Source organism: Motacilla alba, chromosome 6 (assembly GCF_015832195.1).
Source record: "Motacilla alba alba isolate MOTALB_02 chromosome 6, Motacilla_alba_V1.0_pri, whole genome shotgun sequence".
Taxonomy (NCBI): Eukaryota; Metazoa; Chordata; class Aves; order Passeriformes; family Motacillidae; genus Motacilla; species Motacilla alba.
Window position 1 is genome coordinate 14630776 of NC_052021.1, and position 14388 is coordinate 14645163.

General features: G+C 40.5%; 1 protein-coding gene and 1 long non-coding RNA gene across 4 annotated transcripts in view; one reads left to right on the forward strand and one right to left on the reverse strand.

The window, feature by feature from the left end:
* Positions 1–7858, reverse strand: part of LOC119702642 — a 132978-nt gene extending 125120 nt beyond the window's left edge. For both annotated transcript variants that reach the window (XR_005257412.1, XR_005257411.1), the window contains exon 1: positions 7782–7858. This is a non-coding gene — a long non-coding RNA (uncharacterized LOC119702642). The remainder of the gene's footprint in view (positions 1–7781) is intronic.
* On the forward strand, positions 7396–14156 carry COMTD1 (catechol-O-methyltransferase domain containing 1). 2 transcript variants are annotated; one of them, XM_038141035.1, is made up of 7 exons: positions 7396–7562; positions 8839–8963; positions 9979–10084; positions 10844–10962; positions 11224–11278; positions 12692–12825; positions 13401–14156. In XM_038141035.1, exons 1-7 carry the CDS (start codon positions 7481–7483, stop codon positions 13551–13553), a joined length of 774 nt encoding a protein of 257 aa, XP_037996963.1. In that variant the 5' UTR covers positions 7396–7480; the 3' UTR covers positions 13554–14156. The 2 variants fall into 2 exon arrangements, with proteins under 2 accessions (XP_037996963.1, XP_037996964.1); XM_038141036.1 differs by lacking the exon at positions 7396–7562 and adding an exon at positions 7930–8062.
* Positions 14157–14388: the final 232 nt, after the last annotated feature.

Consider the following 14388-nt stretch of genomic DNA (forward strand, 5'->3'; position numbering starts at 1 on the left):
CAGCATTATTGATTTTCGGCAGACATCTTAATCTAACACATGACAAAACTTTGGTCATTCCAGTAAGATATAGCTTTCAAGGAAAAATGATATTTATAAAGGTAGTTTATGGTTCAGTTAGAGATTCTTATGAAGTCAAGCTCAGGCTATAAAGGAATGGAAAGAAAAGGACTTCTTAAAAACAAAATGGATAGAAAGTTCGATTAAAAGGTGAAAATATGATTCAAGTATACTAAAGCAGAAGGATCTTCTGATGTTCAAAACACTAAAAGGAGGTAGTAAAAACATAACTTTAAAATACTGTGCTAAGAAAGCCTCATTCTTATTAAAAGGATGAGTGGCACTGAAGACTCACAGTTCACCTGTTAGGCATTCTTTAAAAAATTTCTTGCAAAATTTACTAGAAATGTTCCCACTGTATATAGCAAAAGAAACTGGAGTTATTTACACATGTATATATAAAAAATGAAGCCATGACAGGATAAGAAGAGAAAAGTCCATATAGTTGTTTGTTAACATTCATACTCAAAGAAATACAACAATAAGAAAATAAAAATTATTCATATATAGAGCAAAACCTCATAAAATCACAACAAACATCTTATAAATACATGTTAAGAGAAAAAAGTGAGTGTGGCTCACAGCAATTACAGAGACTGCATCTTCAGTCAAAAAAAAAGGCAAGAAAATAAAGGGAGCATTGCATACAACTAAAATATTCCTTCCTACCTTGCCTCTATTTCCTCCTACAAGCAGCCTGCCCTTTACAGTCTTGGAATGTACAGCCATTCTCTGTACATCCCACTCTCCTGTTTCCTGGGGATATCTGAGCCATTCCCCCCACTATGGCTTTTCAGCATGCATGGGGTAATGCACCACATGGAGTTGCAGGTGATGACACTAACTGGGCTCTCTCTTCAGCAGGTGTTTTCTACCTGCTAAAGTAAGTACTGCCTTCTTCCCAGCTGCATCATATTAGCAAACCACAGCTGATTAACACAGATGGCCCCTTCTCTGTTTTTTTCCAACTGACAAATAGTCTACTAAGAATTCTTGCTTTTAAGTCCCAAAGATAACAGCCAAGCACAGTTTTTACATGCTTGTGACAAATTCTTTCTTGTGACATGAAATCTGACCTAGAGCTCTCTAGAAATCAGGCCTAGTGAGATGACCATTCATCATTCTTTAATATGCTTGGGGTAGGCTATTTAATAACAACCTAGTCCTGCACCTCTCCTGCCATCATGCTGCTGCTGTTGCTTTTGTGCACTCTCGGACAAATGCCCTTAAGGGAAGGGAAAAAGCACTCGCTTCCAAAAGTACTCTTTATTTTTGGTATCCATTTCATGGCTGGAATGAAACAAATCCAGCTTGCTGGGCTTTGACATACATTTTCTCAGATGTCAAAGAAGAGAGGCAAAATATATAGGCATGGGATAGCCTGGTAAATGAGGTGTCACAGCTATGGTTGATTTGTTCACTGCTTCTTTAATTTTATTATTTGAATCAGAGTGATAAGGAGCAACATTTCTCACATTTTGTTTATGCACTATAACATTTAAGGCTTAAGTGGAGCAGCTTCTTGAGACTTACAGCAGGCTTTGTAAGTGAAGCAGAAGGCTCCACTCAAGTTGTGTCTATTTCAATCACAAAGGAACCATTTGTAGGAGCAAATTAATGCTAAGCTTTATTCCACAGTAATAAACACCCATTGTACCACTGTCCATGCACTTGTTCCAAGCATGAGGCTGGACTGTGACCTGGAAGGAGATCATTCAGAAAAGTCTGACACTTGTTTTGAGGAATTCAATGTGCCTCTGATCCATGTACTTCGACTCTCTTTGTCAGCAGAACTGCTTCTATCATTGGATCTGTCACGCTGAGCCACTGAACAAGCCATTTCACTGGGTCTCCCCCAGTCAAGCTCAATTTGAGTTTTACAGTCCTTGATACTTGTGGGGTATTGTCATCGAAGCCATTAATGTATTTTGCACTGGGAATTATGCTGCTTGGCAGGGGCTATCTCTCCTCACGATATTTGTATGTCCAAAGCTCAACCTAGTCTTGTAATGAGATTGCAAAAAGTAGTCATATATATTCAAAATGTTGGCCTGTAAGCCAGTAAGGCCTGAAAATATTTACCAATATGTCAAAATGCTTCTAGCTGAAAACCGTTTCTAAACCATTCGCTGTTTGCAAGTTTAATGGCTTAAGGCTTATGGGCTCATGAATCACCTGCTTTCTTAGCAGCAGCATTTGAAATGTTGATATCTTAGCCTTGAAATAGATGTGAAGGTACCACAGCCTTTACAAGCTGTTATCGAAAGACATACTTTAAAAGCTCCCACAAAAGACTGAATGCAGTAGAAGTGGCTGAGCAGGATGAAAGTAACTGAACCAACTTAGTTTAAGTCATTGTTCATGTCTGTGTTCCATTTCAGTGATTACCCTCCAGCTGGACAATGAATCATATTAAAGGAAGCTTTGCTACTTACAGTTTGTCTGATAAAAAGTCCAGATGACTTCAGAAGCAATGATGAGTATTTGGGAAACTATTAGTCTTATTTCAAATTACTGAATTCAACAAAAAAAAAAAAAAAAAAAAAAAAAAAAAAAAAAAAAAAAAAAAAAACCAAATTGGAGAGCAATTTCGTTTATCACAAATTTTTTTTGTTAAAAAACCGTACCATCCTAAAAATTCCAAGATTTTCAGCTGAAAAGACGAATGAACATTTATAGGGGAAAAAATTGCTATAACAAATATGTCTGGAATGAGTATCTCTAAGGTCAAGTAGGTTATACTGGTAAATGGCATACCTTGCTTTACAGAACTGCAAAATTAAATGTTAAGCATAATACTAGAAAGATAACAGGGATAGAACAAATACATAGCAAATCCAATTAGAAGAAATAAGAAATCTCAATCATGAATAAAATAATAATTTCATATACAGTCCTCTAAAATATACCATCAAGTTATTTATCTAGGTCTTGCAAGGGGATATACACTGTGGACTGTAAAATTATAAAATATACACATTTTTCATCTACAACATCCAAGACAGATGAATGAACACATAAATATGGTAAATAAGTTCTGTTTCAATTTTTAAAAAAAGATATTATAAAAACCTATTAAAATAGAATAAATAAATTCAATTGAATGCTTACGAGTTTGCTTATTTGTGAATATCTTAAAAGGTAAGGAATTCATGGCCTTCTGATGTCTTTTCTCAGTATCTGGCCCAATCTATGCACATATTCATCCACAGTGTCCATGCAGACAACTTGCAAATATGCTTCTTCCCTCCTATCTTCTTAAACCAGATTAAAACCCCAATCTGTATTAAACATTTCTCTGAGGATGGCTAAGATCAGGTCAGCCTCAGCTATACAAACCTTTTTGCTCCATCAATATAGATAAAAATTACTATTTTGCCTATCACTCAACCTATAATTCTTCATTATTAACCCTCATTTCACTCCAAACCCTCACACTCAGCTATGCATAAACAAGCAGAAATATTCTGACTTATTTTCAAGATTGTATTTTCATCTTCACGATGAAAAGGTTGGTCTAAGGTCTCGTTACCTTGCTTACTACAACTTCTTCCTCCAGCTCTCATCTCATTCAAGTTCCATTCACTCAGAACTTCAACCCAATCAGCATTTTCAGCAATTAATCTAACCATAGGAATGCATGAATGCATTCTTCTTTGGTTTCTCCTTGTATTTGGGCTTTTACTCATTCTGCACTCATACTTGATGAAAACTTTTAAACAGCTCCAAACTTCATTTTCCTTCCTGCTGATCACTCCTTTAAACTTTGCTCTGATTTCTCCTAAGAAATTTGAGTTAGGCTACTGCTAAGCACACAGCTCAATACAATCCAATTCCCTACACTTCCTGCCCACGACCATGGTTTTACATTCACATTGCAAGCTTTTGGGGTCAAAGACAGCTGTCTTCTCTTTCAGCTGTACACAAGCATCAAACATTTCTTCCACTTTACTCACTAAACTAAATACATGTAGCATTTACACTTCCTTTTCAAAACTTTGATATGATTTAGAGAATGGTGTAACTGCTATCCTCATTGTAAACAGATGAGAACAATGTGTAGATAACTAAGATTTTAAGTAAGCAACATTTAAATTATGCTTGAAGCCACACCACTGCAGCCTGAATGAAGCAGACACAACATGCAACTCCAGTGAATGTCATAGGACAACATAGCTTCAACAAATGTGTAGGGCAACAATATGTGTAGGGATTATTTCCAGCAAGTTGTGCTGCTCAAACGTGTCTGTAAATACTTCCTTTAGGATATCAGTGATACATAGTAATTTTCCACCACAGAGTGAGTATGATGTTAGAACGAGTCGTCTATAACCAGGCTGTTCATGCGGGACAGAGGATGAAACACACATGGATTTTACTTTTTTTTAATGCAGCAGCAAGACAATCAAGATGCTTGCTACTCTTTACCACCACCTTGGAGCAGGCCACAGAACATCACCAAGGATGTGGAAGGCACAGCCTGCTAGAACGGGCTGAGTTCAGGTAGTTGACACATGGAAGAGCGAAGAGGGAAATAAAAACAACAGAAAAAAATGTAAATTATGAGGACAGTGAAAGGAAAAACTTTCTATACTCAAGGCAAGTCATTTAGCATTTTACAGTGGTGCCTCAGTTACCAGGCACAACTGGTCCATGTAAAAATAGTTGCAAATGAAAGGCAGAAACCCAGAAGTGAGATGACAGCCTTATCAGTAGGCTCACTCACTGCCAGTCCCATTTCTACAATAAGTCTACACAGATGACACCGAGGCAGATGGTGTGCAACATTCTCACATAGAAAAACACTCCTGGAAGGAAGGATCCAGGAGAAGAACAGGCTATTTCATATATCAATTACCCAGTGTCTGTAAAACCTTGAATAGATTATCAATATGAATAAAGTGAGGATTTGTACACCCTGAGGTCAGCCCCTCTCCTGTCTGTCCCACTCCATATGTTTTACAAATGTGATCATGGTCTGGCTCCAGCCTGAATGTGCTGCCAAAACCCTCCTACCCTTTCTCGAATGCAGTCCAAGAGAGAAGGCACTTTCAGGCATAGCAAATATGCCTCCTGACTACAGCACTGGGAGCAATCCTGAACTCCCATGAAATCTGTGCAACTGGACTGACCTTACAGATTTAGGGAGCAGTGGGATTTGTATCCAAGCCCATATTATACTCCATTTTTAATCTCTAGGTAGCCTTCACCCTACTTAGCACAAGTAATAGGCAGGAATCTACCAAAATGTTTAAATTCTCAGGTAGCTACAGCACACTGCAAGCACATGTCTAATAAACCTGTTAATCAAAGTTTTCTGTTCCATATATATCAAAGAGTTAAGTAAACTGAAAATGGAAATGGCTCAAAGAAAAGCTGATGGCTCCATTCCATCCAGCTGGAATATTATAACTCTTCTGACCTCCTCATGAAAGTTTTTCATCATATCTTAGATATCTGAAAATCGACTTCATTATCTAAAGGAAACAACCTGTTGTCCAGTACAGTGATATACTAAAACACCTGACACTGCCAGCAAAGGCTATTACTGATTAACAGCTTGGGTGTGGGAAGAATTTCAGAAACACATTCAAGTATATTAGCAATTCAGTTCACCAATTCTCTTGGAGCTTTCAGAAACTTGGCGTTCCCAGAGATATCCAAATGGGTCGTCTCTTCGAGTCGAGAGGTCAACACAACACTGGAAGCTTGCACACTTGGTGTGTTTCATTGAACAGAGTAACCCTCAGCTCCTCTCCCCTATGCTGCAGTTGTAGAGAAGAATCACTAGATGGAGCCGCACCGTCACAAATCTGATTTATGGCCGCTGCTGCCTCCTACAGTTGTTTGGCCTAAAACTGACACGTTGCAGCACGTGCTGGTAACTCATCTTCTGAAAGACGGGATGAAATGCTCTCATTTACAAACGCAAAATGTACACAGAGAAAGTGACAAGATACTGAATGAAAAAAGCCACCAAGAAACCAACAACACTCACAGCTTTCAAAATCAAATAAATTTCAGAAGTGAACTGGAAGTTATTTTATCTGCCAAGACAGATCATATGTCTTACTTTGTTCTGCAAATCAGAAATCACAGCAGAGTCCCTAGTGAGTGGCATGATTAGTTGCTGCAAAAGAAATACAAGCGCTCTGGGGGCAAGTCTTTCTAAATAAGCTCTAACACACTAAAAATGCAGGGAAAGGCAAACATATTTCCCATAAATACCCTGGTGATATACTTAATCCCACACTTAAGATGTACTTTTAAAAGCATCTTTTTCTTCTAACTACACTGACATTTGTTTTTCTAGCATAGGGAAATAGTTGAGATGTTTTCATCCAAACCTACCAACACACAATTCATCTGGCTTTCTGAAGATAGACTATGTGCCAAAATGGAATTTTTACCAGCTTTCATCCTAGATCTGTGGAGGCCAAGTTGCAACCCAATCCATTCCTATGTATTCCTAGCCTGTGTGCAATGGTACTAATTTTATCTCCCATAGAATGTCAAAATGATAGATCTCCATATTTTGTTTGTTTTCCAAAACTCAGATATTACCAATACTTCACAAAATGAAAACCGAAGTCCCAGCCCATCTCCAAAAGGCACAGAAGCACAAAAATTATTTTAGGCTGACATAAAAAAAGATCACACAATTGGTGACTTATAAGCCAACTCCCTCAGCAACAGATCCAGCCAGGAGGAGATCCCTCAACAAGGCTGTTAAGAAGTGGCAAGGTCAACGCTCCACCTCACCTGGAAGGTACTGCAGAAAGGGGCTGAAGCAGTGGAGGAAACCAGGCCCTATTCCCCCTCTCTTGGAGAATCCTCCTTGACTCCTTTCACCTGGAAACTCACAGGTCACAAGACCGAAATTCCAAAAATCTTACATGCTTTTTGATGAGTAATTGCTAACACCTCAGCTGCAAAAAAACAACTGCGTTCTAGGGGAAAGAGAGAGCACATTTCCCGGGCTAGTTGGGGTACCAAGCCTCTTACGAGCATATTTCTGTAAAAAGCTCCTCCATGGGAGCCCACTACGAGCACACTTAGGCGTGTTTTAAAACGAAGACTGCAGTGAAGCTGTACCAGAACCAGCCTCTTAGGAGGTGGCGGCACAAATCCCGGGTGCTGTCTTTGTCACTTTACGCACCACAACCGAGTATGTCACCGAGACGAAGGCGCACATCTCCCGCAGACGACCCACCCTTTCCCCACCCCAGCCGAGCCCAGTGTCCGGCACGCCGAGAAGCGGGGACCATACGAGTCACCAGGACAAACCGAAGTGGCCGGGCCGCCACCCAGGGCCAGCGCGGCCCCGCCCTCCCGGGCAGGCGGAGCGCTCCGCACCGCTCCGCACCGCCCAGCGCCCGCGTAACCAGGCGGCACCGCTCCCCTCCCTGCCGGCTCCAAAATGCCGCTGCTCAGCGTGCCCAAAGAAGTGGCCGTGGGGACGGCGATGCTGGGGGTCGCCTTTGCCACGGGTATGCTTGCAGGTAAGCGGCGCCCCCCAAGCCCTGCCACATACACGGAGACGTGAAAGCTGCGCCTTTCTCGTGTCCCCACGGGGGACGGGACGGGAGCCACAGCGCTCGGCAGGTCCCTCCCAGGGCGGGCAGGAGTCCCGGCTGCAGCCCGGCGGCCGTCAGGGAGCAGACCCCTTGGGGCTGCCCTGCGGGCAGAGATTTATTTTGCTGAGCTGCTGCAGTAAATACCATGATGTTCCTAGAGCCGCTCCCTGTAATCCAGCTACCGCAGTGTGGGGCCGGGACAAGGTCCAGCGAAAGCCAGGACGCGCTCCCCGCCCGGTCCCCTGCCTGCATTTGTGTGGCCAGTCCGGAAAGGCCGGGGTGTGGTCCTTGCGAACGGCATTGTTCTGGTAGCAGTTTCGCTTTCATTCCCCGGGGGCACCGGAAGAACGAGCCCACGATCCAGGAGGGGAAGGAGACTGGTGTTGGGTTTGTAACGCGGGCACTTACTTAATCTTTGACTTAAGGCAAGTTGTTGAAATAATTTACATTTCGGCGTGATCGTCTGTAAAATAGAACCATTAACAGAAAATAAACCCCTCGAAATAAAAGCGTTCTGTCGTAGCAAACAACTACCAGATGTGGAAATTAATTGGTTGTTATTTCTTCAAAATAGTTAATCCATTTGCTAAAAGAAACGCTGGGCATGAAAGCTGCAGTCAGTTCTGTATTTGAGTAGACATGCACTAAAACTTCAGCTTCAGTGCCTACTTTGTCTGCATACTGGTTTCATGCTAAACAAGGAATTTTGCAATACTACATTTCCTCTGGCTGGAAGGTAGGACAGCATCATGAGGAGAGCACAGGGTTTGAGAAGACACATCAGCTGATGGGGCTAAAACCCAGTGGCCTCTATTCATCTGCAAAAGAAGCACCACAGACTAAGAAAATTCTGCGCCTCATTCATGTATCTCTCTTTAAACTTGCCATTTGAGTTTTGATGGGGTTACTTTTCCTGTAAGATTATGGCAGTTTGTAACCATTACATTGGCCACTGAACAACACAGTACTGAAGCCTTTCCCTTTCAGCCATTGGAGGCCTGGACTGGACATCTTAGAGGCTAAAAAGGAGAAAAAAAAAATTATAGTCCACGTGGTTGTCCAGCTATGTTGCATTTTCCATTTTCATGGCTGTTTCAGAGCGGAGAACTTTTTAACCTTTGGTAATACTTCAATGTTTACTTTATTTAAAATGGCAATAACTGAAAAGTGTAAAAGTTCTTATTACTTATTTTTTTGGTAGGTAAAAGATACCCTTCTTTAGGTTTTGGGACCCCGAGTGGTATGATTGGGAAAAATAGTCCTCTCCGGCAATACATACTGGATCACTCTCTGCGGGAACATCCAATTCTAAAGAAGCTGCGTCTGGTCAGTATCACCCACACCTCGTCCTGAACTTCTGGGATCCTGGTCACATTTCCTTCCTCCATCTTATTTGCATACCCACTAGGGGGGTTTTTTAAACTGGTAATACCCAGACTCTTCTATGTTCAGGGCTACCTACATGACTTTTTAATAGTATTGGCATACATTTTAGACATGTCTTTCTATCCTTGGCTCCCAAGGCCATGTGTCAGGGCTGCACTTGATTTGGACTTGAACAAATTACTTCTGTTCACTTTGGTTAGCATATAAGGAACCTGTAGCTCAGACAGGTAATGTCTTCCATCAGGCTCCAGTGTCAGAGATGAGACCAGACATCCTGACTGAGGTTTGAGTCATTTCAGGTGAGACAAACTGTTCTTGTATAAAAGAAATTAAATGCTAACTGCTGGAACAGGTTGGCTGCAATGATCCCTAGCAGAAGGAAGGAAATAGGAAGATAAACTTTCCCTTCAACTGTCCTGGCACAGCCCTGCTTCTCTCATTGCCCATTCCTTAATGCCAAGAGCCCTTCCACCCTGGGATGGGCACAGATTCTCCAAGTTTGTATTGTGTAGCCTGGACTACGTGGTCTGACCTTTGGTGGACATGAACCTAGCAGTTCATTAAAGCATTCTACACATCTTAAAGGAAGTGCTTCCATTTGTGCAAATTCACAGAAATAAAGGACTTTCACAGTCAAAGTTCCTCTATGATTCTTCATTTAGTTACAAATATTGCTGCATTTGCCACAGCCATGGTAATTTTGGAGCATACTAGTGCTTTGACTATCCACTGCTTGTGACACACATAACGTCCTCCTTACTTATAGTTAAATTCAAGCCAATTTCTGCCTCATAGATGGCTCCATCTAGCTCCATCCACAAAGCGATCTAAAATGAGAAGACAAAGGTGTCTGTTTATCCTGGAGTTTCACAGGGTTTTTTTTTCTTTAGGGTATTGGTTTGGTAGATTTGGTTTTTGTTTGATGTGGTATGGTTTGTTTTTTTCCTTTTCCTAGCTCACTGGTGATCATCCCCAGGGCAGAATGATGGTGTCCTGTGAGCAGGCTCAGCTTATGGCAAATTTGATCAAACTCATTAAAGCCAAGAAAGTTATTGAAATAGGTAAGAGTGTCACTTTGTAGTAAAATAAAACTCTTGACAATCACTCTCCAAATACAGCCACGTTTAACATAAAAAATCCAAATACAGGAAGGTACTGCATAACTGTCAACAAACAGGTGGGCAAACTACAGCATGAAAAGGAGTCTCTGATTTGCACTTGGTTACCACTTTGTCAAACTGTGCATTAAGTAGTTCTGGCGTCAGCATGGATGGGTCATCCATTCTGAGGCAGTCTGAAAAATGGAGCTAAATAGATCTCTTGAGTCTTCAGCAGTTGCAGGACAGGGTGTATTCTGTCCTTCCTGTATCACTTTCTTGCTAGAAGAAGATGTTTTGCTGCACAGGCCCTATATCAAATCCACTTTACTTGACACACCTATATTACCAGGATGTCCTAAAAGGCAGACTGCTGCTGAGCAGCCAGGTATGGGTTCCCACCATTTTCATTCTTGGCCTGGCTGTTATAATTCCCTGGTATTTTGCTGCTCATCCAGTCTCTCTGGGTTACACATTCAAGACCAGACTCTGCCTTGTCTGTCCATGAGCCTTTTGGGAAAAGCTAACGTTGAAGTTTGCTCAAAAACAAAAAACAACTTCTTCTCAACCTACATTACATTAAAATGGAACGAAAAATTAAAAAATCTTTACTGTCTATTAACAAATTGCCTTGATTCCTTTGGGGATTTTATTCCTAAAGAGAGCCCTGTAACCCTTTTTCCACAATACAATAAGCGTTGTTGTCTCTTATGATTTTCCTAGGTGTGTTCACAGGTTATAATGCCTTGAGTATGGCACTTGTCCTGCCAGATGATGGCCAAGTTGTTGCCTGTGATATAAGTGAGGACTATGCCAAAATTGGAAGGCCACTGTGGAAGGAGGTAAGCAGCATCTCCTGTACCAATGGGGACAGCTGCCTTTACATGTGAAGAGATTTTGTTATTTTAGACTTGCAAATTCACACAAAAATATTCTTACCATTAAAGTAGGCTGATAGAGTTCTGTTTGGGAAGAAAAATAAGTGGTGTTTGGAACCTAGAAATAATAGGAAAACTATCTGAACCCCAGTCACTCCCTGAGTACAGCCTACTAACAGGTTATTTCTTGACCACTTTTATCAACACTGTTCTTTTTCATCTTAGGCAGGAGTAGAGCATAAAATTGACCTGCGGATTAAACCAGCAATTCAAACGCTTGGTAAGTAGCCTGAAATAACAGATTGTTTCCCCTTCCCTAGAAATAGAAGAGGGATACAATAGTGATGAAATTTAAGACCAAAAATGATTGTGAATGTGATCCCTTTTGCTAATAGGGAGGCAGCTTTTCTTCTATTAAAAAGTAAAAATCTTTAGGAGTTCACAGTTTTCCTACCTACTAGTAGAGAGGAAGAAAATGCTTGTCCTGTGTTGTGGGCTGTACTGGTCACTCACCTGTCCTGTCCATCACTTTGTTTAATTTGTCAAATACTATTGTCAGCTGCTTCTGGAAAGCTGATTAAAACAAATTAATCAAACACATCCAAATTTCTCTTAGTATTGTCCATTCGAAGCAAGTATTCCTTTGTTAAGAGAGGAAGAGTTCCCTGAAAGGGCTGAAGTGCAGAAAAAAATCAGAAGCCAGTATATAGCTTAGACTGAATTGTGTTCAGAGAAGTTTAAATTTAGGATGTGCCAAACACATACAAGGCCATTAGTGAGGCAATGACTTCTCTCATTCAAGGAAAGAGAAAATGTGGGGCAGAGGAAATACTAATAAATGTTCTGAAAATGCAAGACTTTCTAGGATTCTTGGATGCAGAAGGTTTCCAGCAAAGGTATTTGGTGGATCCACACATCCACTGATAACTCTGTATTACTTTCAAATCCATCCTTTCTAAAGAGGCAAATATAAACAGTTTGCTGGTATGCACACTCCTTGAAGTCTATCAAAGCAATGCTTTGTCCAGGCATTGCTTCAGACAGAAAGATCTTCTGCTGACAGAGGCTAAGGGTGGGTTAGAGGGGTGGCAGAGGACCTTAGGAGACAGAAATCACCTCCTCTGAAACTGGCAATTTGGAATTCTCAGTCAAGAAATCTGTTTAGGAGAACTTAAAACTGAATTCTACTCGCCTTGGCCCAGAGAGGAACTACTTACAGCAGTTTTTTTGCTGTAAATATCTCTGACATAGTTTGTTCATGACCTGTGTCATGGCCCTTGATCTGCAAGGAGAGATTAGCATTTAGAACCTGTTCATAAAGTGAGAAAAATTCTAATCCACTCAGGAAAACCATTCTTATCTGATAAAAAGCTGAAGGTGTAGAGTATGTCCAGTTTCAAAGTGCTTGACTTGTTTTTGCTGTACCTTTCAGCAGTCCCAGCTGTATCCTTCAGGTTTGGAGCTACTCCACAAACTCCTAAGCATGCAGACCTCAGTAACTGCGTGTTTTATGGCATACATAATGTCTAGATTGGTTTCTGTGGGATAAGCTTTTCTAGTAATTACCTGTGGAGGAATAGGCTGCCTGGTCAAGGCAGCAGAAAACATTTAATGAGAGCTTTGACACAAATGGATTACTTCCTCCTACACAGCACTAACCAGGGTATAACAACTCACTGTGTTGCTCATCTAGATGAACTGTTGGCCAATGGAGAAGCGGAAACCTTTGACTTTGCTTTCATTGATGCCGATAAAGAAAGCTACAATGAGTACTATGAAAAATGCTTGCACCTCATAAAGAAAGGGGGAATAATAGCTATTGATAATGTAAGTACTGCAGTTCTGATGGTAATGCACAGGCAGTTACACATAACACAATCAAAAAGAAAATTCAACATAAATTCTTTAAGTAAGCTATATAAAACATTAATAGAAAACAAAGGAATTTTTTTGTTATTCATTACAGGGAATGCTCTGTATTATTCTTGTTTGTCTTGCAGTCCATTTATACTATGTACCGTACTTACACAAAATCAAAAGTAGCACTTGTAATCAGTAACTATTAATAAGTTATCAATTAACTACTTTTACAAGAAACAAAGCATACCATGCACCTTTGGGATTATGGTGGTAGCCAAATAGGGGCTCCTAAAAAACCTATATTTAAAGACATATTTTTTGATTTTGGCTTCAAATCTACAGTAGAAGTACAATTAGCAAGTTCTGTGGACTCTCAATCCCACTTACTTTTGAGAGTTCCGTGTCAGAGACCATTAGACATCTGAAATACAACAAATAATATCAATCTCTAAGATATATACAGGAACTTTTCTAAAGTTCCCTTTGTGGTCCAAGGACCATATTAGAACAAAGGAGGTGCATCATATTTCTTTTTTCAATAGGTCTTTTGGAATGGAAGGGTGCTAAAACCAAGGAAGGATGACTTGGCAGCGCAGAGTATACACCGCCTCAATCAGAAGCTTCTCAGAGATGCACGTGTCAATATCAGCATGCTCCCCGTGGGAGATGGAGTGACATTAGCATTCAAGTTGTAGCTCGAGGAGGCCCAGCAGGTGGGAAATATCAATCAAATCATCAGGAAAAATGGAGGTAGAACAGTATGAAAAATTCAATTTAACCTATATCTCCACTGGATAGCATAACCTGGGAAAGTAGACTTTCGGAGCAGCTAGATCCTAAGGGCAGCTAAGTAGAGAAGAGAGATTTATTATGAGATCTACTATGGTTTCTTACATTAATTGTAATAAAGGAAGTAAACTTACGTGAAATTGTCCTTGTAAGACAGTGGTTGAAAAAATCCCCCTCTACAGATTGTCCAACTGCCTCAAAACAACAAAGTAGTTTTCTGTCCTAGAAGAGCCTCTTGAGCAGCGGAATAATGAGCCAGTACCATCAAAAGGAAAAGAAGTGCAGTTTACTAATGTTTATAGCCATAACAGAAAAAGGGATTTTTAATGAAATGTCATCAAGGAGATTGCTAGCCTTCTCAGACTAAAAATATTCTAAGTCATTCCTTATCTTTGAAGGATACTACAGAACAAGCCTCAAAAAGACATCATCTGAAAAAAAAAAGTTGTTTTTAAAAGCTTGCCAAAGGACAAACAGTATTCACAATACACTAACTGTATTCTCTAAAACCTTTTTGCACAAGAACTGGATTTCTTTAGCCTAGGTAACAGTGCAGATAGATTCCTTTTTTAAGTCAATATGAGGAAAAGCAAATGGGCAAGAAGTAAACCAAAACAATTCTCCCTCTTTCCTACATCCCTCCCCTTTATCCCCTCAAAGAAGCAGCTTGCTAGATGCTTGTTTCCTAGAAAGATGCAAGCACAGAGTATTAGTGGCAAGCCTACAGAAGGATTCTGATTG

What these genes read in the sequence shown, in the direction of transcription:
- COMTD1 (XM_038141035.1), top strand. Translation starts at nt 7,481, where the DNA reads ATGCCGCTGCTCAGCGTGCCCAAAGAAGTGGCCGTGGGGACGGCGATG. An exon ending in TGCCACGGGTATGCTTGCAG is followed by an intron (nt 7,563 to 8,838) that starts GTAAGCGGCGCC and finishes TTTTTTTGGTAG; the next exon opens with GTAAAAGATACCCTTCTTTA. An exon ending in GAATAATAGCTATTGATAAT is followed by an intron (nt 12,826 to 13,400) that starts GTAAGTACTGCA and finishes TTTTTTCAATAG; the next exon opens with GTCTTTTGGAATGGAAGGGT.